Below are 26,180 nucleotides of genomic sequence, written 5' to 3' on the forward strand. Positions count from 1 at the left end.
TCAGTGCAAATTTAACATTAAGCCCAAGGAACAAGAGCCCGACATTACAAATGAGCTTGGCAGAGCAATCTCCAGCAGCAGACACAGGAAAGCCAATTAGGAAAAACACTAAATGAAACCAACCCCCTCATAAGATTTCATTTTACTTTCCCAGACAAACAGGTGGGAAACATTTTTGATAAGCCTTCTCCCCTGCCAAAACATTCCTGCAGGAGGTTTTTAGGAAAGATAAATGAGCAGGTTCCAAGGTGTTTGTTCCTCCTGACAGGCAGAGTCAATGACTGGGTGCCAACACTCACCTCTTGCCTTTCTGGATCCGAGACACATCCACTGCATCCCTACTGAAAACATCGAACTCGTCATTCTGGAAAACGTTATAGCGAGAGCTGACCAGAGGGGTTGGGTCTGGCTTCAGCTGTCTGGTAAAAAACAAGCAGAGAGAATAAAAACAAAAGTGAAGTGAGGAACAGGAGTCCTCTCCTGTCCCTAAACCCTTGGTTTATCCTTTGTCAGTCCCAAAACGATCCTGACCAAGAGATGCTGGCTGAGTCTCAGGGCACAGCTCCTTCCCCTCCTAGCCACGCTCTGGCACAAGCACAGCACTTCCCAAAGCCTGGATTTGAGGGGAAACTAAAGAACTCACAGAAAGCCAAGAGAAAACTCTTCTGTTCATTTCAGAGTCTATCAAACCATGCAGGACAACAGAATATTCAACAGACTGCCTGGTCTCAACACAGTGACTCAGTGAAGACAAACACTAAGTGTGATGAATTACAGGCTGGAAAAAAATTCCAATAATTTGTTGCTGCTGATTTCAAGATATTTATCTCCCTGGTTAAATCTTTCTCAGTGTTCCAGGTTTGTGTTTGTTCAACTTGTAAGTCAAAGGAGTGTACTTTTGACATTCATTTTGGTGGCGCAGGCAGCTCAGCTGGGCAGCTGCAAACACTGCTGTGCTCCCCTATAAATCAGCAGGGGTCAGAATTCGACATTTCCTATCGAACCAGCAGCTTTGTTTCAAGATGCAAAAGGCAGGGAGAGAAAAAAAAAATCCAGCTCTATCTTGTGGAACTGCTGGCTTTGCAGAAAAACCAATCCTTCCTAAAGCCCGTCCTGCACCAGTTGTGCCAAAGTCAGCAGATCTGACTGCAGGAACACAAAGATTGTTGCAAAACTAAGATTTTTTTACATCATTTTTCCGATAAAGATGCTTTCCTTTAATGCAACAGTGAGACAGTCTGCCCATAACTCCATGAAATGTGAACAAACAGCACATTCACTTCCTGATGCTCTGTCAGGAACTGCTGGTGCAGCACAAACACACACTCACAGCTGCAGACAAACTCCAACAGCTCAATCCTGCCACCAGCTAGAAAGCCTCCATCCCTTGTCCAATCCAGGAAAGCAGGACAAGCCTGGCAAGTTTATCAGAGGGAACATAAAAATGGATCTCAATTGTCATATCTTCACTCACAAAACAGCAGCATGTTAAATAACCGTATTTGACCCTGTGGGTCGAATTCCAGCTGAACTGGCTCCTCTGAAGATGCCCTTGCCTGCAGGACAGCTGGGATTTCCACACCTGTGACAACAAACGCTGCAGAAAAATAACTTTTGAAGGCAACATATCCTATTGCCCAGCATTCTATTCTATTCTAGTCTAGTCTAGTCTAGTCTAGGCTGTTCCTATTCCAGCATTTCATGTACAAGTGGTTTTGTCCTGACACAAAACACAACCTAGCACCTGCTCTACTCCAACACGTAGCAGCAAAGGTCCCACTCCTCTGCAGGAACACAAGGAGGGCAGAAAACTGGTGACAGGTGACAATGAGAAGCTCTCACTGCAGTTCTCTACCCCAAATATGCAAATTCTTAGAGCCCTAAAAGCGTTGAGCCTTCAGTGAGAACAATTAAATGCAACAGAAACAACCAGAGGATGTCCCACACCTTTGCATCCTTCGGTCCAGCTTATCCAGGTACGGCACCAGCTTGTCTTCCAGGATGTTGTTGATCACCTGCTCCGTGTCGTATCCATACTCCTTCAGGCAGGCCAGGATGAATCCCTCTCCAAGGTCTGGCAGCAGATCCTTCACTTGGGAGATCAGGGAGTCCAGCTCCACGCCGGACACGCAGGCGACGGGCGCGGCCGCAGCGCCGGCACACTGCGGGCACCAAACACAACTGGTGGGCACTGGGGAGGGACTGAGCTGGGGGCAGGCAGTGTGCACAGAAATACAGGGAAAGCAGCACTCTGGGCTGTTGAGGTTTAAACACACAAGTTCAAGACCGGAGCCAAAAGAGAAATCAGCTGTTTAAACTACGTGAGGCTTCCGACACAGATTTGGGCACGCAGCTACTTTTGCCGGTCCCTGAGTCAGCAAGGACACCCTGGAGAATCCCTTCCTCAAATAACAGGCAAGCTCTGCATTTCAAAAATATGCACATGAACTGCAGGGATGAAGCAGAGTATTTGAATAATCCTCAGCAAGGGAAAACCCAAGCCATGGGAGCTGGAAGCAATTTGCTCAGAGATAACTCAGGATTCAGGTGTAGCTTCAGTTCTCATTTCCCAAGGCTGTATGGAGATCCAGCAAAGGTCAGAAATGACACCAAATCTCATGTTGTCCCCAAAGCTGAGCAAATCAAGCCTGTCCTCACAGACAGAGGAAGGCCAGGCAGAGCAGAGCCCCCAGGAAGAGCAGAGCCCCCAGGCAGAGCAGAGCCCCCAGGCAGAGCAGAGCCCCCAGGAAGAGCAGAGCCACGTCCCACCACAGAGCTGTACCCACCTCATCCTCCAGAGCACACGCAGCCCCCGGATCCTCCCCGTCCTCAGGGGTGCTCTCTGCTATTGCTGAAGCTCTGTTGGATGCTGCCGGATCTTTAACAGCTTGTCCCTTTTTCCTGCCTCCCCCTTCCCAGGCACTTTCCACTGCCTGGAGGATATAGGCCGTCCTGGTCTCATCTCTAAGAGCACAGCATTAAGGGCATTCCTGGATACACACGGTCAGAGATCACCTCGAAGTAACTATGGGATTGTCAGCGCATCCAAATTTGTGCCTACATCAACACTCACAAAACCACGGAATGCTTTGGGTGGGAAGGGACCTTAAAGCTCATCTTGTCCCACCCCCTGCCATTGGCAAGGACAGCTTCCATTAGACCAGGTTGCTCCAAGCCTGGCCTTGGACACTTCCAGGGATGGGGCAGCCTCAGCTTCTCTGGGCAACAACTGCCCCCTCTCCTTTTTTTTTTTTCTGTTAAGGGAAAGCTTCCTAGTACTCCTTGCCAGTGATGCAGCTTAACCAGAGGCAGAAATGTCCCTGGTGTGAAGGAATCCAAGAGCAGGCAGGCTTGCAAAGCCCAAGGATACAGTGCAGAGGATGCCTGCTGGAGCAGACTCACGTCGTCCTCAACGGGGAACAGCTCGTCGTAGTCACGGAGAAATCTGAAAACACAGGAGCAAGTTTAATCAGTGGAGCTCAATTAATTACCACTGCTGTGCCTCTCTGACTGCCTCAGTGCTCAGGTAGGAACAGAGAACCTCTCACCCAATGCTGGATTCCAGCCATGCCTGATTTTGGTCCCGCTACACCACAGCAACACTCCTCAGGTGTGAGGGGTGGAACCCAGTGCTGCATTACAGGGAAAATCTCTGCTTTACCACGTCAACGTGCTCAGAATGCCAGCATGGGCAGCAGGACAAGATGGAATTCCCAGTTCTGCCACTTCCTTTGCATCTCCAGCATTAGTGTTTAATATTTTCTGGTCTGGTCAGCCCAGCTGGAAAGCACAGATCAGTAATAACAGCCTAACTTGTCAAGGGAGCTAATGGCTAAATTGCTCTTCTCCTCTTTGAGAGGCTGGATTAAAGGGAGTGAAGAACAGCATTTCTCAGCGCCAGGGTCTGTGCTGCAGGCTGAAATCCTCTCACTGCACTTCTCCCAACAACTTACAACGATTTCTGACTCCCAAAGGCCTCGTAATGCTGCCTCAGGCAATTCTGCTGTAAAGAATGGCAGAGGAAGGAGCTGAGCCCCTCGGGTCTCGTCAGCCGCTCACCTCCTTTCCTGAAGCACCGAGGTGAAGATCTGCAGAAACTCCTCAATAAATGGCTGAATATTCTCACAGCTGCAGGAAACACAGCACAGTGAACACTCAGAGGTAAGTCTGCCAAGGTTTGGCCCCACCAGCCAAACCACTCACATTTACACACTATTTGAAAAGAGATTTCAGGCCACATTTGGCTTTCATAGGAGCAAAGAGTCAAATGGAAGCAAGTGGTTTTTAAGGCTTCAGCAAACATTTCAGCACTTAGATCTAATGCTGTATCACACCTAGAATTACAAGTTTTCAGACAGACTTTACAAACAGTTTGATGCCTCAGACTTGCAGTGAGCAGAAAAAGGTGTGTAGAGCTTTTGTAATTGTGCCTTCATGATGTCTTGGGATTACACCAGTGAACTTTCCAGAAAGTTTGTGCTCACCTGTGCAAGAACACCTGCCAAGCAAACTCCCATTGCAGCCTCAGTGCCCAAACCCCTGGGTGCTGCTGAGGCTCCAAGCCTCATTCCAACGCACATTTTGGTGGGAAGGGACCTTAAAGCCCACCCAGTGCCACCCCCTGCCATGGGCAGGGACACCTGCCACTAGCCCAAGGTGCTCCAAGCCCGGTCCAACCCGGCCTTGGACACTTCCAGAGATGCCCAGCTTCTCTTGGCACCCTGTGCCAGACCCTGCCCACCCTCCCAAGGAACAATTCCTGCCCAATCTCCCTGGCCTCTGGCAGTGGGAAGCCATCCCCTGTCCTGTCACTCCAAGCCCCTATAAACAGTCTCTCTCCATCTGTACTGTTGGGCCCTCCAAGTCCTGGAAGGTCACAATCAGGACTCAAGGTGTTACACATGATTGAAGTTTGCACCAGCCACATACTGGGGTCTGAAAGCTCACTAGACCCAGCTCACCACAAAGATTCTGGACCAAACAGCTCCATCTGGAACATTCCTGATACACAGGACAAGAGAATTTGACCTTAGCCAAGCCTTTGGCTACAATCCCAACACAAATAGCAGTTTCTGTTCATTTTCTCCAGTAAATTTGTAAATGAGAAACAATTTCTCCCACACAGCAATCAAGTAGCTGGCGAGTAGCAGAGAGCCAAGTGCCAATACCTGCTCTCTAGGATGGGCTGCAGACAGACTTGGTTTATTAGGATGTGAAAAACTTCCATCATCTTCTTTCTGGAGTGTGAAATCCTCCTCCACAAATCAGCAAAAACACTTCAGAGAGAGCAAAAGACACTGTTGGTGTCAGCACAAGAATCTGTAACACATCTTTATGGCAGACTCAATCCTCTAGAAGAAGAATTTCATTAGGAGAATAATTTTCTTGCTGCAAAGACCAGATATTAGACACATTTCATGGTCATTAAGGAAAATCCATGCTCCAAATAAAGCTGGTTTCAATCCCAATTGTCCTGGCAGCCCCCCACACGAGACCCCCACTGTACCAGCACAGCCTGTGCCTTACAGTGAGACTGAGCTACAAGGAGATATCATTCATGTTCTCACCCTTTGTTACAATTTGAATGCACCTCCCATCAAATTCCTTCTTTCACAGCATTAAAAATGATTTGTCATCCCACTGCCCAGGAAAATTCAGAATTACAGAAGTCATCTCTTCAGAGCTCTTTGAAGCAGAAAAAAAAAAAAAAGCCAGGCTCCTAAGGGACGGATAAAGTAGCATGAAGTGAATTTTTAACTAAGCCCTGGGAAGTCTCACTGAGGAGCCAAAGGAAGCCTTTGCAGGAATTCTCACCTGTTATCTTCATAATGCCTCTTCTTGATTGCAGATTCCAGCTCAGGAACTGCCAGTTCATAAAACGAAGCTAATCTGTACAAAGGGGGAACAAACCTGTACCTGTCAGCTGAGGTTCCAAAAATCATTTGCTAAAAGGCAGAACAAATGGCTGATTTCATTAAACCCTCCTCACCAGCAGCACCCATGAGTGTCACCTCATTTTGGTATTTTTGCCCCAAAACACAAGCAAACACAGCACAGACAAAGAGCAGCACCCTAAGGAAATCACAGAGAGGTCTTTGAAGAGGTAGGAAACAGAGAAACATCCTGGTGCTGATCAAAATCATCTGCTCAGCCCACAAAAACCCCCAACACAGATCTGCAGCCTGCAAAGACCCAACACTCACAGAATCACAGAAACCTTCATGTTGGAAAAGCCTCCTGAGTGCAACCATTTGCCAGCCCTGCCAAGGCCACCACAGCCCATGTGCCACATCCAACTGGCTGTTAAATCCCTCCAGCACTGCCCTGGGCAGCTGTGCCAGGGCTGTACAGCCCTTTCCATGAAGAAATGTCCCTAATACCCAACCTGACCCTCCCCTGGCACAGCTTGAGGCTGTTCCCTCTCATGCCTTGTCACCTTCTCCCAGCCACTCAGCTTTTGCCAAACCTCATTGATATTCTCTAGCATAAAACCTGGGCATAACATCAAAGACATTTGTTTTCAGACCTTGAAGAACTATTTCTCTGAAATACTTTCTGCTTTCCTTGCAGGAAGTTCTTTTTGTCCATAACTTGTCCCTCTCCACCCTTCCCAGAGCACACCAAGTACTGACTTTGGAAATTGTCATGGATGCCTGGCTCTAGGATCACTCCTAGATAATAACACACACAGAACAGAAAATCCCCATATCCCTATATCTGTGTATTTATTATGCTGCATTCCTGTCAGAGAGAACCAGCAGCCTCTGCATTAAATCTGTCTCCTCGTTTAACAATGAGACAGGACACAGGAGCACATTCAGTATCTTCACACGGCCAGGACAAGCTCTGTCTGCACTCCAAGACATACCTGTAACAAAACTCGTGTTTTTGGAAGGTCTGGCAAGCCAAGGGGAAGACATCAAGAAAGGCCCAGAGAGTTGTGCAGGTGTCACATAAATACAGCACAATGTCCTTCAGCTCCTGAGAGGGAAAGAGCAGTTACTGAGGGAAGAGCCAGGCAAGTTTTCCCAGCAGGGACACAGAATATTGGGGCCAGGCCTCTTCCTGACTGCACAGAGTCTGGATCAAGCATAAACCTGTTACAGGGTCTGGGGGCAGAGACGACATTCCTCCTAAAAATCCTGTCCTTTAAAGATCTATAATGCAATCCCAACTGTCTGCTTTCGTTAAAGATCCTGTGAGATTGTAAGAATCCTCATCAGATCCTGTTCAGGACAGTGGCTTTGCCCTCAATACGCCCTCCACATACGGAACTCTTCCCCACACAGCACTTTTGATGAAGCACTGCACAGCAGAAACATGGGAATCAAGGGGATGTTTTCAGCAGCCTGGTCCAGTGCAAGCTGCGTTTCTGAGGCAGCTGAAACAAACTGAATGACACACTAAATGATAGTTTTAAACTATCATGTATCAATAAATCATAGTTTGAACAGATAGTTTGTTCCCACACACAAACTGAAATACTCAGGTTCTGCAGAGGACCACGTTCACTGCCTTTGTACAGCCCCAGCACATAAACCCATCTTAATTTCCACAGTTAAATTACACTGTTGTTAAAACACATTACTGAAGGAAAAAAAAAAATCAGCTCTTATCGCTGCCAGGGTTAGGTGGAGACTTGTGTCAGATATTCTGTTACATTATTTATAAGCTGGTTAAGCAAAAAAGTTGCCAGGTTTAAAACAATCCGCGTTCCAAAGGATATGATTGAAATGCATCAGCTCATGGTGGAAAGGTTTTATCATCATGTCCCAGGACAAAGAGTGCAACAATGGCACAGAACCACGAGCTGTAGCAGAACAGAGTGATCCTCTGTGGTTTGTGCACGTGCAGGATTACAGAAAGCTCAGTCCTACCTGGAGGGGCATGTTCCCTGCAGTCACAGTCACTTTCTCTTCCAGTTTCTGGGGCTCAGCAGAGGCCCCTTCACACTGCAAACCACACTTGTGCAAAATATTGTTGAACACCTAAATCAGGAGATCAGGGCAGTGTTAACAGACAGGAGCCAGCAGTGGGACACAGCAGAGAAAGCCAGAAGCTAAAGGAAGGTGGGAGGGAACAGTCATCAAGTAATAATTTTCGATAAAGGTTCAAAACCTCCCTGACACACATTAACAAACTGGGGAAAGGAAGAAACAGCAAGTCAGGGGAGGTTTAGGCTGTGTGTTAGGGAAAGTTCCTCCCCCAGAGGGTGGTCAGAGCTCAGGGAGTGTTTGGACAATGAGAGGATTGTTGGGGTGCCTGTGCAGGGTCAGGGCTTGGGTCTGATATCCTTATGGGTCCCTTCCAACTCAGGATATTCCACGATTTCATGAAATACATTCTGCCTGCCTACAATGTTCCCTTTCCACTCTCCAAGCTATACCCCATTTCCAGATGAAATCCCAGTAGGAAAGCAGTACCTGGAGGACAGTGGGCAGAGTTTCATCGAGGTCACTGAAGTAACTGGGCTGCTGAGTGAAGATATTTCCTGAAAAGGGAAAGGAGAGCATTTCCATCAGTTCAGACCTTGATGCCAATGAGCACATTTGCACCAGAAAATGGCACTTGTGTTATTGCTGACACCCCCAGACACACCTGCTGAGCATGTGGGACACAGCTCACCCTCACTACGCAGCTCAGGCACAGGCCCTGCTCCCAAAAAGCTGATCCATCAGCTCTCCAATGCCACTGGAGATCCAGCGATGGGAATATGCTCATCAGAGCAGAGCAAATGAGATGTCAGATGATTCACGCTCCAGGGGCTGAATCAATGAATAATGCAAATACTATCACTGAACAACCCCAGTTCCTTTATTTGACAACTGGAGTTGACTTTTAATTACTGATAACAGTTCAGCACACACCAGGAGATGTGCTGCCGAATATTTCTTAAAGGTAATGAGGCTTTAGCAAAACCTGCTATTATATTACTAGGACTCCATTATCTTTACAAAATACTCCACTGGGTAATGCAATGCCATAAATCCTCACCAAGTAAGCACCAAGGCTCCTATTTTCCTGGAAATTACTGTTCAGATTATAAAAATTACGAAAATTAATTCTTTCTCCAGCAAGGACAGAGCTATGAGACAAATTTCAGATAAATTTATACCCCGAGAAGAACCTCAAGTTTATGAAGTTATGAATTACACACCGGAACTGCTCGTGCCATAATGAAATCATCAGGTGAGCAAATCCTTGGTCACCTGCATGCAGCATGGTTGTGTGGCACTCCAGAGCATAATTCAAAGGAGATTTCATTACTTAGGTCTTTTTTGGAATATTTAAGACCCGGATAATCTAAGCTTCACATCTGAAAGGGAAGTATCTATCTTGCCATGCCTGTCCTCCATCTCTGAGGCTCAACAGAGGAATTCAGAGTAGAAGCTACTGAAAAATGATAAAAAGTTTAAAAATGCAAAGGTTTTATCTAATATTTTCTGACTGGAAATCTGTCTGCACCACATGATCTCTAACACTTCTCCTGTTAGTGAATTTGGAAATGAGACAAGAATAACTGCCAAAGAAATGGAAAACCTTCACCCCAAGAGCTGCAGATGAAGTGGGTTAGAATTCAGGAAGAGCTCACTTAATCCAAGGGTAGATATTCTTCCACTCAGGTGCTCAGGTGATGTTAAAGGTCACAGGATTGGGAAGGGAGCACAGGATAAATAGAGAAGCTAAATCAATATGCTCCATCTTCACTCCTCAGCATCCATGGCTGGATGTTCCTCCCTGTGTACTTGCCACTAAGGCCGTGTGTACAGACACAGAAATCCAGGGGTAAGCACAGTTTGAGCAAGGCTCTGAAGTGTTTGTGGTTTGGAAGCTCTGCACACATCAATGTCTGCATTGAAGTTTCAGGTTCTCCCACTTCCCATAGCAGTGGTTACCTCACACTGACTGTTTCACATGGCCCCCAGCTCTGGGCTCTGGACTGTGCCCATCTCCCAACCCTCCTCCCTCCTCACCCTTTCCCATCTCTATCAGGGTTTTACAGAGCCCCACACTGCTCTTACAAGGGCTGAAGACATTCGATTGGCACAGGAAACAACAGAGTCTGGGTTTATGTCTAACAGCATGAGCCTAGCTCAGGGCAGCAAAACAGGACATGAAGCTTTCATTGGAATGAGTGAAGTGCACGAGAAAAAGAAAAGCACAATCTGATCTAGAAATTACAGATTTTCAGAGCAGTTCCACTGGTATAAACCCCACTTGTCATACAAGCAAAAGCCTAAATGCAGCAAGCTGTTTACTGACCAATCATCTTCTGGAGCAGAAGGCCGTTTCCTTTCCCAAAAAGGACACAGAGGTCCATAATCTTGGGGATATCGAACAGGAAGTTATTGTAAATAATTTTTCCAAAGACAGAGGGAGTGATAAAATGATCCTACAAAGACAGGGAAAAAAAAAGGAATTTAGAGGATAATCCATATCTTGCTCTGCAGTAACTCCAGCATTATAATGACACCTGCAAAAACAGTTCTCAAAGGTGTACTAAAGAATTTATTTCATGGAAGGCAGCAACTCTGCTTGAAACAGCTTCTGTGGAACCATCTATTACCCTATTCTTCTCCCTGCAACACCAGGTACCCCATTGATCCCTTCACCAGGAGGTGAATTAATCTATCCAGAAGTTTTACTAAAAATCTCCCTACAGGATGCCAGCTCCCAGCCTGACACCAGAACAGCTCAGTTCAGGAGCAGGAATGAATAACCAGGAACAGGGACAGCCTGAGGCTCTTGCACCCTGGGAGAGCAGAACCATCAGAATCAGGGGGCAGGCAGGGAGAAACCCCACAACTGCAGCTCTACATGCTGACTACTGAACACTGCGCCAAAACCTCATCACACTGAAGGCATTTCTTACAAAATTCCAGATGAGAAAAATTCCATTGTCTGACACTGAGAAACAGGCAGCTGAAATGTGATTTTGGTTTTTCAGAAGCCCTGTTTGCCTGTGACAGCAAATGTTTTCAATCCCAGTGAAAGGCAGGCACATTCTCTTTGCTGAAGCAGAGCGATGGGGCTCAGCGCTGGCCAGGTTCCCTTTCCAGAACTCCTGCTGACTCCTGCACGACAACAGACTATTCATTCCCTGCAGATCACTCAACTAGAAAATGGTTTCAAATGCTCGCCTGCCTCTCGGAGTGGTGAGGTTTAATCAGATCCTGCAATGAAAGACACCACAGAGGTGTCGGGTAGTTCTGCTGAAGCGGTGCCAGCTGCAGGCTCCAGCACTCCTTCATCCTGCTCCTGTCCCAGCCCTCCACTCCCAGGCCTTTCCCTCAAAACATCCTGAACGTCACCACTGTGATAAGCACGGGAATCAACAGAGCCCTAACACATCATGAAGCAATGAGGAGATCCAGGGAGTGACTGCTGGAACACAAGGTGCCTCACTCATCCTGCCCAAAGGCCTGGTGAAAATCCCATAGCTCCAGATGGGAGCAGCACTCACACAATTAATGCTGAGGATGGCATTTAATTATAGAATCTCAGAATGGTTTGGGTGGGAAGGGACATTAAAACCCACCCACTGCCACCCCAGCCACCAGCAGGGACAGATTCCACCGTCCCAGGCTGCTCCAAGCCCCAGTGTCCAACCTGTCCTTGGGCACTGCCAGGGATCCAGGGGCAGCCACAGCTGCTCTGGGCACCCTGTGCCAGGCCCTGCCCACCCTGCCAGGGAACAATTCCTGCCCAATCTCCCATCCAGCCCTGCCCTCTGGCAGTGGAAGCCATTCCCTGTGTCCTGTCCCTCCAGGCCCTTGTCCCATGTCCCGCTCCAGGAGCCCCTTTAGGCCCTGCCAGGGGCTCTGAGGTCCCCCTGGAGCCTTCTCTTCTCCAGGCTGAATGCCTGATGATGCCAAGATAACAGTAATTTAGAGCAATTTCACTGTATGTCCAAAACTTGGGGCAAGTTCAAGGAGAGACAAGTATTAGCAGGGTTTTTGTGGCACCACGTGGCCCTGAGGGAGTGAAGGCTCAGGAACTGGTGGCCTGAGGAGCCTTTCCATGTGGCCACACAAAGGCCAACGTGCTCTCTCTCCCCTTACCATGACACATCCAACCACTACACATGGATAACCTGCTATTATTCAGGAAGGAGGTCCAGGCAATCAACCAAGGAATCACTGCATAGTTTAGATACTCCAGCTCTGAGTGTTATCATCCCCACACAGAGAATCCAGCTGATAAAATCATCAGGGAGAGGAATGTCAGGCGAGACGAAAAATGATTCATTTCTCTAATTCTCTTTTCTCCTAAGTTACACAGGGCAAGGCACAGGAATATTTACCTTGGACTCCTTGTGGGTAGACATCCTGAGGAATGTGAGGAAGACACTCCGATGGAGGCATTTCTGCAGCTCGTTCACCTCGGGATGGCAATCCCACAGCACGTCGAACTTGCGAGGGGCGGAGCGCAGGTAGGAATCCAAACACTTCTGCAGGGTCTCATCAAATATCACCTGGCACAAGGAAAGGCACGAAAATGGGAAGGAGGGAATGCCACACCTTCATAGGTTGTGCTCCTGAGCAGCCCAGTTCAATTTAAAGCAATCGAAAACACTCAGCCATATGAAAAGGACTCCCACACCCATCAAATACAAGCCAGCTCTTAAAATTCACAGTGGAAAATCCTTAGGGAAATACTTTCTTTGCATTCTAAGGTGCAGTAATGGAAATGAAAATGTTTCCTGCGTGACATAATAAGCATAAGCAAATCTATATGAAAATGATGCAAGGCTCATGGCTTTTACAAGCACCTAGATGTTTACACTGTATCTTCAGATAAAAAACAATGATTACCTGGCACCAGAATTTGTCATGAGGCAAAGCCAGAAGCCAGTTCAGGTCATCTGCAATGAATTTTGCTCGCTCCAGGAACTCCTCCACCAGAGCAGGATCCCTTATGGCAGGAGGGGGTTTGTACAGCACAAACGACCGATCTGCTTTAATTTCTGGGTGCTGCAGAAAGCAAAAAAACCCCACTGTATTAAAACCCCAGAACAAGTGACAGGAATGAGCAGTTACCATCTGCTCGCTGAATTCCAGGAAACACAAAGTTACCTTTTAATACAGCTTGACATTATTGAATCACAGAATGATTTGTGTGGGAAGGGACCTTAAAGCTCATCCCGTTTCACCCCTGTCACAGGCAGGGACATCTTCCACTATCCCCAAGCTCCATCCAGCCTGGCCTTGGATACTTCCAGGGATCCAGGGGCAGCCACAGCTTCTCTTAGGCACCCTGTGCCAGGGCCTCCCCACCCTCCCAGGGAACAATTCCTCCCCAATATCTAACCTAAATTTCAATTTGAACCAATTACTCCTTGTCCTGTCGACAGAAGCATTCAAACCCTGGTAACTTCCCATTTTCTACCCTTTCAAGGCAATGGGTTTGTATCTTTCTTTATGAGCAACATTTTCAGACCTTGATAATTTGGCAGATGTTGCTCCTTGCTTTCTCTTAACCACAGCCTGACAAATCCTCCCACACCTTCAGAACAAAGAGCAGGAGCTACCTGGCATCTCTTTGAACTCTCTCTTTTTCCTCTGAACTGGTTCTTGCACAATATTCCATGAACTCAAACTGACACAACCATCAAAGACAGAAAGAAAACACTTCACCTTTCCCAAGGGTTACTGAATAGGCTTTGCCCAAATACACCCATCCTAAAAGGAGAATTCCAATGAGCAGCAGGTTTGGGCTCTGCCTCATCCCACACGTGTGCTCAGGAGTGAGCAGCATTGACAGTCCCACTCCTGCAGCACAGCCAAAAGGCCTTATTTCTGGAAGAAAAGGGTTTCTCTGGGTTGAATTTTCTGGTTTCATCAAGCTGAAGGCACAAGGGATGGATCCCAGTGCTACAGCTCGGAGCTAAATTTGAGGCAGAGCTTGCAAAAACTCCCTGAGCATCTCGCCATTGCAGCAGAGGTTCCTGACTCAAGAGAGGGAGTTGTGCTGGGAAAACACAGTTTACTCCAGATGCTGAACACAGTAAGTTTGGTTCTTGTGTTTCAGGGTTTTTTTTATGGTGGGTAGATGAAATCTCATCTTTCTGAACACATTAAAAAAGCTTCTTTAACAAGCAGGATGAACAAATTTCACACAATCTCCTGAGCTGGAAGGGACCCACAGGGATCATTGATCCAGCTCTGTCCCTGCCCAGGTCCCCACCAATCCCACCCTGGGCATCCCTGGCAGCGCTGTCCAAAGGCTCCTGGAGCTCTGGCAGCCTCGGGGCCGTGCCCATTCCCTGGGGAGCCTGGGCAGTGCCAGCACCCTCTGGGGGAAGAACCTTTCCCTGAAATCCACCTAAACCTTCCAACACAGCTCCAGCCATTCCTGTCACATATCCCAGACCAAGGCTCAATATAAGACAATTACTTATTGAAGGTCTGTTTGGCTTTCAGGAAAAACAGAACTCACCAGTGCTGGCAAAGTTCTCAGCTTTCCTGTCTTGGGATCCCTTTCTGTCAGCTGGAGCTCATCCAGAGGCAATGCTGGCATCCTGGTGGCTTGTTCCTGTCCTCAGCAAACAAAAGCAGCACAGGATGCACTTTACAAAGTTGGTCAGGCAAAATCAGAACAAAAGAGGCTGCAGCCCTGCTGTAACACACACATGCTGGCTGGGAATACATTTATGCCGAGCAATTTGTACCCCACCAAAATACCAAATCCTGAGGGAACACCCAGGAGCCACCTGGACGCGTCTCAGAGGAAATCTGGAATGTGGTGCTAAACTTTCATTCCTGTTCCTTACTGAAAGGCCACAGATACCTTCCAGGACAACAAAACACATTTGGGGAGACTGTTTAACATGGAAATTAGATATTTAAATTGGGTTGCTGAAGAGCTGTGCTGAACCCTGGCCTTTGCAGCCTCTTTCAACACTTGTAGTGTCTCTCCTGACAGCACAAACTGCAGGGACAATCTAAACACAGCCTCGCCTGTGCTTTAAAATAGTATTTTTGTGCTTGTGCGTAGAATCTCACAGCACTCAGCCAGACAAGGGACACAAGCTGAGCCTACAAAAGCTTTCCCCACTCCTGCCAATTCCCACACGCTCACAAAACCACAGCTTCATCTTCAACGGCATTTGTGGGCTCAGAAATGTTTCCATTACCTTTCTGAAATGAGCTATAAGTCAAATATTAGAGTAACTCAATAGGAAGACAACAGGCACTGTTAAAGAAGATCAGACTTACAAAACATGAAAGTTGCAGGTTAACAGAGCTTTTACAGTCTTTCAGGGGTTATGAGTTCTGCAAAATGGAACTAAAAAGTTACCGTCTTATTAAGGTCACACATCTCCTCAGATGCACATTTAATTGCAGTCACATTGTCTGGGCTGGATAACAATTAAAACAAGAGCAGTGTCTCTAAAGTTGAACAGCTCTGACTCAGGATTGGGGTCATGGTTTAGACAGCAAATGAAAAAATAACATTTTTCATTACAGAAATTTGTGACCTATGGATTTAGGCAAAAATTCTGTAATGTAACATTTTAAGCTCATTAAAATAATACAGCACAGCAACAGCAATACCCACAGCTTAGAAAATTTAAAATAATTCTGTCTTCTGTCTTTCCAGGGGAGTTTAAAAATTAGAATGTTGACAGGAGCAATTATTACTTTATGATTAACAATTTCTTGGGAAAAAGAAAAAAAAAAGAAAGAAAAAAAGAAACCACCAAAACTTTTCAGCAGGATAAGCTAAGCTGGCTTTCAGTTCAGTTTCATCATATATTTAATTTGGCTCTTAAAATTTTTAGAGTCATTCTGCACATAGAAATGTGTGTTTGTAACACAGAAAAACATGCCAAGTGTCTCATTTCAAGCCTGGAAGGCACCAAAATCTCCAGTCCAAGTCAAAAACATTCTGGAAGAGACAGACGCCCTGCCCAAAAGCTCGTCCAGCTAGAGAAGAGAATAAATCTGAGTATGGGATAAACTCAACAGAGAATTATTCCTGATCACTCTCAGAAGCTTTTCCCGCCACAAAGAATTTTGGTCTAAACCACAAGCCCACGATTAATCTGTTGTGCTGTGTGATTTCAGGTACGGTGCAAGAGCCAGACAAAGACCGCGATGAACTAGGGAAACCTATTTTCCCAATGCCAGAAAGAGTCCCTGCCCTGCAATTCCCACTGATGTGCACATCCATGGGGACATCCAGGGTGAGGGGACACTGCTGAGGATGAGGCAGCCACCACAGCACAGCTGGCACAGGGAACGCTGCAGCATGGACTCATGCAATGGTTTATGTTGGAAGGGATTTCAAAGCTCATCCCATTCCAAACCCCTGTCATGGGCAGGGACATCTTCCACTGCCCCAGGCTGCTCCAAGCCCCATCCAAGCTGGTCTTGGGCACTGCCAGTGATCCAGGGACATCCACAGCTGCTCTGGGCACCCTGTGCCAGGGCCTGCCCAGCCTCCCGGGGAAGGATTTCTTTCCAATATCCCATCCAGCCCTGCCCTCTGGCACTGGAAGCCATTCCCTGTGTCCTGTCCCTCCAGCCCTTGTCCTCAGTCCCTCTCCAGCTCTCCTGGAGCCCCTTTAGGCCCTGCCAGGGGCTCTGAGCTCTCCCTGGAGCCTTCTCCTCTCCAGGTGAGCACCCCCAGCTCTGTCACCTCGGCCCTACCCCATGGCCAGACACCCTCAGTTAACCCAACACCGCCGGTTACCCCGGGCCCCGCCGCCGCCGCGGCCACGTCCCTTGCCCGGACTCTGTCCCTGTCGCACCGAGCCCTGCCCGGCCGCTGCCGCCCACCCAACCCAACTCCGCCACAGCCGCCCGAGCCCCGGTACCGGCACAGACACAGGCGTCCCTCGGGCTCGGCGACGCTTCCGTGGCCAGGCGCTGCTTCCGGCCCCGAGCGGAACTACCGGGCCGGGCGGGGCTCGGAGCGGCTCCGCCCCGCCGGCGGCACCGGCCCGGCTCCGGCCCGGCCGTGAATCGCAGGGGCGGCACCGGCCCGGCTCCGGCCCGGCCGTGAATCGCAGGGGCGGCACCGGCCCGGCTCCGGCCCGGCCGTGAATCGCAGGGGCGGCACCGGCCCGGCTCCGGCCCGGCCGTGAATCGCAGGGGCGGCACCGGCCCGGCTCCGGTCCGGGTGTGGGTCCGAGGGGCGGCACCGCGGCCGGGTCCGGCTCCGGTCCGGGTGCGGATCCGATGGCGGGGCCGGGCTCGGGCGGTGCTGCAGTGACCAAACGGGCGGGTTTAGCCCCAAACCCCCGCCTGCCTTCCGGATCGGCTGCAGCCGCGGGGCTGGGACAGTTACCGTCCGTGGGTTGTCTTGGGAGGGGAAGGAGCCTCCAGCCGTTCTTCCTTTGAGGAAAACCAGCTGGTTCAATAAATCGCCTTTTTGAAGGAGACCTTTTAAACTTAAGTGCGCTGCCCCAGCCACTGTCACAGGCGGGGAGAGGCCGGGCAGGGAAGGGGTTCTGCGGGGACAAGGATCTGTCACAGCTGGGAACACTCACGCTTCCCTCGGCTGGGACTTCTCCTTGCTCCCCGGGGAGGTGTCTGTGCACTACAGTCAGACAGCGCACGAAAAGGGCAATTCCTGTCAATTCATAGGAGCACCGATACTGAGAACAGGGTAGTACATCGTCACATTTACACCGCACCGAAACTCCGGGAACTGGGCGCTTCCCAGCCTGCAAGGTGACACAGGCACATCCAATCTCTGCTCCTAAAGGTCTCGGTTCTCCTCCTTGACCACAGGGAACTCCTCCTAAACTTAGCCGAGAGTCCAGCTCTAGATGGCAAAGCGGCCTAAAATAGAAAGCACGCCATGCGCTGTGTCGTGTGCCTCATTAAGGGTGGGTTGGAACGAATCCCTCGCGGTGCCCTCCGTGCCCGCACGCTGCGGACAGCCGCGGTTCTCGGTGCCCGCTGCCCAGCTGGGTGCCCTGGCACCGCGGGGGGAGCGAGCAGAGGGCCGCACACCCCAAGGGCTTCCCCCGGGCCAGCAGCACACCCCGGCTCTGTTCCCGTCGCACAGAGCTGGGCGCTCGGGATTCACACTGCAAATGTCACGACGGGCTGTCTGGAACCTGCCATCGCCCCCGTTCTGTTGAATTAGTAATTTTTAAATGGAAATTCATTGTTTCTATTTTTCAAAGATCACTGCACCAGACCTTGGGACTGGAGCCCCAGCACCAACACGCTGCACAGAACAACCTACCAGACCCAGACCCCAGGGATGATGATCCAAGGTTTGCTCCAATTCTCTTTCCTGGAGGAGAACACTTGGCAAGTGAAATATGATTCCCTCGCAAAGGCATCTGTTTATCTCCCCTCCTGTGCCAACCCTTCTCAGAGCAGTGCTGGTGAGATGCCAGGTGACTCAGTGGGCTTTGAATGTGTCATCGAGATGTTTTGAGTCAGTATTCCTCTTTTTGGGGTGTTTTTTGTAACCTTACCAACTGTGTATTCCCTATTTGATTTCCTAAAGCACTGTGAGCTGTTGAAGCCTCTGCCCAAAATTGGGGATATTAACTCCGCATGTATAACCCGGTTAGATAATTATGTATAGACACACTCTTCATACAAATTTATATGGCAAAAAAACTCTGCATCTGTTCACCTGTGACAGCGTGCCAGAGACCTTCAAGACTTCACCATGGTAAAAGGTAAATCTTAAACCTTAGTGGAAATCACAGCTTTCTGATCTCAGTGTGCAGGGAAACTGCCGACCTGTCTTGCACAGATAAGGCAAAGCATTAAAAGCAGCTTCCTGGCTGCTGGTTCTGCTGAAAATCTATTTTTCAAGATTCAATCCAGAGCCATCTGAAGGTACAGGGCAAGCAGGCTTCAGATCAGACGTGGAAGAGGAGAATTTCTCCACACAAAAAGCTTTGGAAAATGAGCTTTTATTGAAAGGATCCTTCCCCGGTGTGATTCATGGCCAGGAGGAAGTCGTTCAGCACTGCATTTAGCAGTGAGGATGATCAGATGTCACAAGTCAAGGCCTGGGACGAGTGCCCTGTTCCGGCAGCGCTGTCCTGGTGCAGTGACAGCTGCACAGGGATCACCTCCTGCCTCCGGCTGTGCGGGGAGGCCGCTCCCTGCTCCGATGGTGACAAGACACAAAAGCAGCTTTTTCATCTCGAGCCGCACAAAAAGCACTGGGAAGAGAACTGAAAGGCTGGAGCCACCCCAGGAATGGGCTGCTGGAGGTCAGTGTGTTTTCTTTGCTGGGCTGTCATGGACGCTGAAGTCCAGCATCCTGCTTCCCAAACAGCACCAAGGCTTCCGTGGCTTCTGGCTTTGCTCAAATTCCACCTCAAAGTCCCAAATGACAGCCTGGGGCTGGGTAGAGGATCTGCTTTGCTGTTGTGCATCCTCAAAGGGAGCTGTTCTCCTACTCACACAGGAGCCTCAGTGGTTTCTGGGCTCCACACCCAAACCAGGTGAGGCCCCTGTTCCCCACCCTGCTTCTCCAAGCGACACCAAAGAAGGTTTAAGGCTGCTCATGCACAGGTCAGAGGGGACAGGGAACCCTGAAGGACCAGCCCTCTTAAACACACTTAAAAATTAGAAAAAAATGGAAGAGTAATAAAATGGCTGAGGAAAATGTCAGTGTAATCTAAAAAAAGAGACCTGCAGTACTAAATTGTAAAATTGTAGAAAATGCCCATTAAATGTTCAAAGCAGCTGAAATGCAATTACAGTAATAGGCATGAATCAGGATAACCCTGGGCTTTGCAATATTTCAATCCAGCTCTACTTTTTCCTTTTTTTCTATTTTATCTGAATGATTTATACATTAACTTATCGAGGACTATTGGAAGTTAGAAACCTTGGAATCACAGAATCACAGATTCATGTAGATTGGAAAAGTCCTCCAAGTCTGACCAATTACCACCTTGGCAACTAGACCAGCCACTAAGTGCACATCCATGCATTTTTTGAACACTTTCAGAGACGGGAATCCCACCACTGTCCTGGGCAGCCTGGTCCAGGGCTTCACAACCCTTAATGAAGAAATGTTCCCAATCTCCACCCTGAGCCTCCCCTGGCCCAGGCTGAGGCCGTTCCCTCTCCTCCTGTCCCTGTTCCCTGGGAGCACAGCCCGACCCCCCCGGCTGTCCCCTCCTGTCAGGGAGCTGTGCAGAGACACAAGGTTCCCCCTGAGCCTCCTTTTCTCCAGGCTCAGCCCTTTCCCAGCTCCCTCAGCCTCTCCTGGGGCTCCATTCCCTTCCCAGCTCCGTTCCCTTCCCTGGACACGCTCCAGCCCCTCAATGACAATGACACCTTCCACAGCACGTCCTTGACAGCCACAGAGCTAAAGGTGTCAATGTTAAGCTGTTGACCTGACGGATCCAACAGTAATTTATTAATTATGTTTTCAATGTTCCATCATTCTTCAATTAACCTCCTCTCAGTTTATTCTTAGCCCAAAGTCTTATTGTGGGATATTTTTTTATTTTGGTCACTAATGGAAGTCACCAGAGGTTACCCAAGATGTTTCTTAACTGCCCCCCTGCCTGGCACTGCAGCAGCGCCGGGGCAGGAACGGCAGTTCCCAGCGCACCAGGAGGCTGCAGGTACAGAGTCCACCTGGCCAGAGGAACCAAGAACTGCTCACCTTCAGAGTTTCAATGGTGCAAGATCCTGCGGGTGGGAATTCCCAGCAGGCACAGCCCTGAGCAGATTAAGATTACCAGGCTGTGTCTACAGGAAAGAACTGAAGATATTCAGCTAAAATAATATCGTCTTCTAATGATACTTCAAGCAGCTCCTCCGATTCAACAGCTTCTTGCCCGCTCTTTGCCTGCTGTTTCTCTAATTATCCAGCCTCAAGAGGAAGGTGATTAAGTGCTTATTAAGGAAAATAGATATGGTTTGTTATGAAAAGATTTTTTTACAGGCAGCTTTGTTGAAGCAACACATGACACAGGTTAAAGTTGTGCCAGTTTGCTTTTCCAGAGAAAAGACAGGTTCAGCAGAAAATGCTTTCAATATTTTATGTTTCAGCTCATGAGGCAAACAATGTCATGGGATGGTTTGAGTGGGAAGGGATTTTAAAATTCCCCCCGTTCCCGCCTCCTGCCACTGGCAGGGACACCTTCCACTGTCCCAGGCTGCTCCAAGCCCCAGTGTCCAACCTGGCCTTGGGCACTGCCAGGGATCCAGGGGCAGCAACAGCTGCTCTGGGCACCCTGTGCCAGGCCCTGCCCACCCTGCCAGGGAACAATTCCTGCCCAATCTCCCATCCAGCCCTGCCCTCTGGCACTGGAAGCCATTGCCCCTTGTTTCAAGCCTCTCTCCAGCTCTCCTGGAGCCTCTTTGGGCACTGGGAGGGGCTCTGAGGTCTCCCTGGAGCTGGAGCCTTCTCCTCTCCTGGCTGAACAGACCTAACTCTCCTAACCTGAATCCACAGGAGAAAATGATGAGTCTAACATGAGGCCATATTAATCTAATAATAATCTCATAGGGATTCTTAGTCTATTAAAGAAAATAAAATAAGCATCCATAAACCAAGATTTCTGGACATTCTGCCCACACTGAGCTCCTGGCACATCCTCAATACTGATAGCTTCAGCTTTGACTTCCAAGTGTGGCATCCTTGCAGAGCCAGGCTCAGCCAGCTGTGCTCCTACCTGGAATCATGGTCTCCAAAGCTATTTCCAATGTCTGCCCAAAAACGTTGTCTCTGTTCCACTGAATTTGAAGTTGTGAGTCCCCCAAGTCTTCCTGTTTGAGTAGTCCTGTGATGATCATCTTGACGGGCAGCCAAGGCAGCGTCCACGTGCTGCTTCCCTGCAGCAAAGCATCGCTAATGGCACATCTTGTACAACGGGGTTATTACAAGACAAGAAAAATCCTAATATGAGGCTCTTGCAAAATGTTCTGACCAAAATGATACGTATGTAATAAAAATCTCATTATTTTCAAATTATTCATCCACTTTGCATGGGAATGAGTCAGAGCATCTGTTTTGGGGCCTCATCAGGATGACTGGCAGCGCCTCTCTCCTGGCACATTTGAATCAGGGGTGCCCCTCACTCTGTGCTGACCCCAATGTCACCTGCTGCCACTTGGATTGAATGAATAATGAAATAGCACTGGTTGGATGGGAGCAGGAAGAATGGAAACACCTACACATGGAGGAACACAGTGTAAATACTGTGGTCAGGGTCAGCATTCTTTTCAGGCATTCATCAAAAACCCAGGAGAGTAAAATGAGTGAAACATTTAAATGGATTAAAAGATGAAAACTCAAACAAAATAGGAGAGCTGGGATGAGGAGAGGTGGTTTTGGGTAAAAAACTGGCCAAGGGAGCCAGTTTGGAGCCCTGAGAAAGCAAACTGCCCTGTGTTCTGTGGTCTGACTGTACTTACTGAACCAAGACTTGGTGTGCCGACTGTTTTTTTAAAGACATATCTAACCCTGCCATCAGTTTTTCTTCATAACAGAAACAGCCTGCAAAGGCTGAGGTGGCTGTTGGGGCCACAGGAGGGAAGTGTATTAAAGGGCACAGGGTGGTGGCACCAGGGACAGGAAAGGACCTGGCACACCTTTGGTTTTGCTGTTTCTCTGTGTTCCAGGCGGGGATGGTCCAGGACTGCAGCTCCTGTACAGGATGGGCACGAGAGCAGCCTCTGGAAAGGTGATCTGAGGGACCAGGGTGGCGTGACCCAGGACAGGATACTCTCACCTCACCACCACCGTGTGCAGATTTTAACACAGCCAATAACCCAAGTGACATTTAGCTTGCAACTACAGCCCAAGGAATATCTTTTCACACCGGGCACCTCTTTTCTGTGGGAAGACAGATAGAGACAGTGCTAAAGGCAATCTTGCCTCTCATACATTGCAGCTGTGTTAATTAGCAAAGAGTGGGAACAGCCTTGCCCTCACAGCTATGGGTGTGATAAAAGAGTGAATTAGCTAGGAGAGGAGTCAGTTGGAGTTTGTTGGCTATGCTATGAAGTGGAAGGGACAGGAGGTTGTGGAAGGGAGAGAAGGGGTAAGATGCTGTATGACAGACAAGGTTAGGTGGGTGTGCTAGTGACAGGAAGCAGTGAGCTGGAAATGCAGAAAGAAGGTAAAAGAAGGAGAGAAAGAGCCAGAGCTGTGTGGAGCTACTCATGAGACTGCAACACAGCAAAGGTATGAAAGCCTTTTAGATAAAAAGGTACTGATACTTGAGGCCTCCTGAAGTTATTAAAGAGGCACTCTTGAGTGCTGTGGCCATCTCAATGACAATGCTTTTCTTTCTGTTAGAAGCCAGTTGGTAACTCAGTGGCTGTGCCACAAATGATAAGAGCAGTTTGGAAAGGATTTGTTGGACTTCTAGGGTGAGCTGTTGGTGGCAATGGCATCAGGGGGCAGCAGCTCTGGGAAGGATGACCCAGAGTCTCGGGACTTGAGCTGTTGGAAGCTTTGGTGTTCTCATGTTTCAGCCCAGACTTCTCATGGCCATCGGATACTTGTTTTCTCGTACAGGAACATCACCCTTGCTCTTAAGGGAGATGTGTTTACTGCTGTGTTTACTCCCTAAGTTTCACAAAGAACAACTGTATCTTTTCTCAGCATTCAGGTTTTCTGACTAAACAAATTATCTCAAGATCCTTGTATAAGAAAAAAAATCAGGATTAGCCTATAATTACTTTCCAGTCACATTTTAAGTTTGTGTCCCCTGATTAAAAGTGATCAGAACTGCATGCATGATTCTAGAGAATGTTGCAGCAGGAGCTTCTATAGTGGCATTAACATTCCCCTTCTCCTGGAAATACCTCCATGGGTATGTGCTTTTTGTTAGATCTGCTTCAGATTGGGAGTTTGTCATCATCTCGAGATCAACAAATACACCCAGATTTTTCCCTTCTTCTGTCATTTCCAACTGATGAGCTCCCAGCTTGCGGCAGAGATTCTTGTTAGCGATTCCCAAGGGCATGACCTTGTACTTTCCACTATTAAATTTCATCCCATTTCCAGTGTGCCAGCACTCCATGTTATCCAGTGCCTCCCAGCAATACAGCTACTCTTGCTGCACAGCCAGTGCCTCCCAGCTTTATGCCATCAGCTCCCTCCTACCTTTTGTTCCAAGGCCTGTCTGAAAAATATTGTACAAGAGCAAAAGTACACACGGACCAGGCTGGGATCCTGGGGGGATCATGGGAATCCAGGCACTTTCTACTCATTCTTCCCTTTGTTATCCCACAAATTTCCTTGATGCATCCACAGCTGGTGTGTGTTTGAGGTGACTTCCTACCTTTTCCACTTAGCTATCTTTTTTTATGGACCTGCTTTCCATTAATTTACTGAATAAGTTAATAAACATCTATTATATATCCATGTCTAGGAAACAATTATCAAGGGTATATTCTTAGTTAAAACCAATCAATCTTTAGTATGAGTATGTATAATGACACATCACATTTTTATTTTACATTTTTTAACTTACTTGTCTGTCCCCAACTTTTTCCTTTCTGTTTTATATTTTAGTCTTTTAATGCTCTTGAGGTCACGCTAACAGGTGTCTAAATGGCTGGATTGCTTTACTTCCTCCTGCTTAAAACCAGCCAGTGCTTCAGGAGTTCCTCCATAATTCAATACCACCCTCCACCTCCCAAAAACCCCTGTACTGGATTAGTGAGGATACACTCCAGGTCCTTCAGGACTCTGGGTTTGGGAACACCTCGTTCCCTGAGCTGTGTGTCAGGTTCTCACAGGCCTTGCTCTCCCTTTGGGTCCAGTAATTTCCGTTTCCATAAAATAATTCTCATCCTTTGCCCCGATCATCATGGAAAATAGAAGCAAAAGTCATTTAACACGGGGCCGTGTATTAAAAAATAGACTGGAACACAAGATACAGAGAGGTTTGGGACACAAGACACGGAATGTCTCCATGCACTGTGTGCGACCAGATTGGTAAAGATAAAATGTATAAATATAACAAGCAGCTGGAAGTGCCAGCTTTTCCTGTCACAGGGATGGCACTGCAGGATTTCCCCCTCTTTAAGGACCAGAAGGAGCACCCAGCAGGTTCTGCTGTACAGGAGCCCCAGGTCTCCGGGATCCAGTTTCCCAAAGTAGGTCACATTTGATCTCCCTCCAGGCACACTGCAAAAGGCAACATTTAACAGGGACTTCTCAAAATTCATATTTTGCTTGCTGATGCTGTCAACACACATCCTTTTCAGCTACAGCTCTACTGGCTCTACGTATTTTCATTCCTTTTGAGTGTAAACAGACCAGGAATGCTGTTTTTCCCTTCAGTTACCTGTATTTCTTCCAAAGTTCCTCTGAAAGTACATATTGACATTTAGATCCCATTTGCATTCAGATGATGGCTTGTTGTTGGAAAAAATCCCTTCAGAGGGGCTGATTAACTTCCTTTCAAATGTTTGCTGTCCCTGACCAAGGGAGCCAAACCAGAACACAACTCACTGCGTGGTTCATATCTGAGTGTGAAGACACAGGCTTCTGTGTTTTGCATTGTTCCCTCTGAACACTTATGCTCCTTCCAGCTTAGACACGACCTAATGACAGACTGAAGTCCATCTGTTACAATGACTAGCCTTGGACTCAGAGGGAGAGTCCTGTGGGTAATTTAGGAGTGCATTTTATAGCTACTTGCAAGCATTTCATTTCAGATCAAGGCGAACGTGAGGAGCAGGTGGAAATCTCCTGCAAAAGTACAACCTGACCTACATACGGTATTGTAAATTAAAGATATGTATAAAAATAAAACATTAATGATCCACCACAGTTGCAACAAAACCCAGATATAAATCTTGCTGCTGGAAAGCAGCTCCATTGCACAAGGCTTAGCTAGAGCTTCGTTTTGGAGCCAACAATATTCCTGCCACCTCCAGCACTGCTGCCACTCTCCAGCTTTCCTGTATTTTCTGTAGCTTAATGCTCAGAGGCCTTTTGCTTTATCACTTGTCTCTTGGCTTCCATGTGTTTTTTGGCAGTCCTGCCTCATGCTGGCTCCCAGCTCCCCATTACCTCATGCTTTGGGAGCCGCGGGCTGTGCAGGGTGGCTCGGACAGCGCGTGGCCTGGTGGCGTGGGGCCACACATGTTCCTACAGCTGAGCTGAATGTCACCAAAGCAACACAGGAAACATCGGCCAGAAGGCCTTGTGCACCAGAATGGCTTCTGTAGATCACAGAATATTCTGAGTTCAAAGGGACCCACAAG

General features: G+C 48.2%; 1 protein-coding gene across 4 annotated transcripts in view; it reads right to left on the reverse strand.

Moving 5' to 3' along the window:
• Nucleotides 1-26,180, reverse strand: part of ASCC2 (activating signal cointegrator 1 complex subunit 2) — a 34,710-nt gene that overhangs the window by 7,460 nt on the left and 1,070 nt on the right. Inside the window, exons 1-15 of one of the 4 annotated variants that reach the window (XM_040081007.1) lie at nt 16,823-16,886; nt 14,440-14,535; nt 12,816-12,974; nt 12,305-12,475; nt 10,264-10,393; nt 8,424-8,491; nt 7,878-7,988; nt 6,869-6,981; nt 5,815-5,889; nt 5,169-5,276; nt 4,060-4,128; nt 3,371-3,445; nt 2,787-2,964; nt 1,948-2,162; nt 300-419 (exon numbers count right to left, since the gene is read on the reverse strand). In XM_040081007.1, coding sequence (XP_039936941.1) covers nt 300-419; nt 1,948-2,162; nt 2,787-2,964; nt 3,371-3,445; nt 4,060-4,128; nt 5,169-5,276; nt 5,815-5,889; nt 6,869-6,981; nt 7,878-7,988; nt 8,424-8,491; nt 10,264-10,393; nt 12,305-12,475; nt 12,816-12,974; nt 14,440-14,520 — 1,673 coding nt within the window. In that variant the 5' untranslated portion in view covers nt 14,521-14,535; nt 16,823-16,886. Of the gene's footprint in view, nt 1-299; nt 420-1,947; nt 2,163-2,786; nt 2,965-3,370; nt 3,446-4,059; nt 4,129-5,168; nt 5,277-5,814; nt 5,890-6,868; nt 6,982-7,877; nt 7,989-8,423; nt 8,492-10,263; nt 10,394-12,304; nt 12,476-12,815; nt 12,975-14,439; nt 14,541-16,822; nt 16,887-26,180 lie in introns of those variants that run through there. The other 3 variants (XM_040081008.1, XM_040081010.2, XM_040081009.2) reach the window with 3 other exon arrangements.

This window comes from Hirundo rustica, chromosome 17 (genome assembly GCF_015227805.2).
Source record: "Hirundo rustica isolate bHirRus1 chromosome 17, bHirRus1.pri.v3, whole genome shotgun sequence".
Classification (NCBI taxonomy): domain Eukaryota; kingdom Metazoa; phylum Chordata; class Aves; order Passeriformes; family Hirundinidae; genus Hirundo; species Hirundo rustica.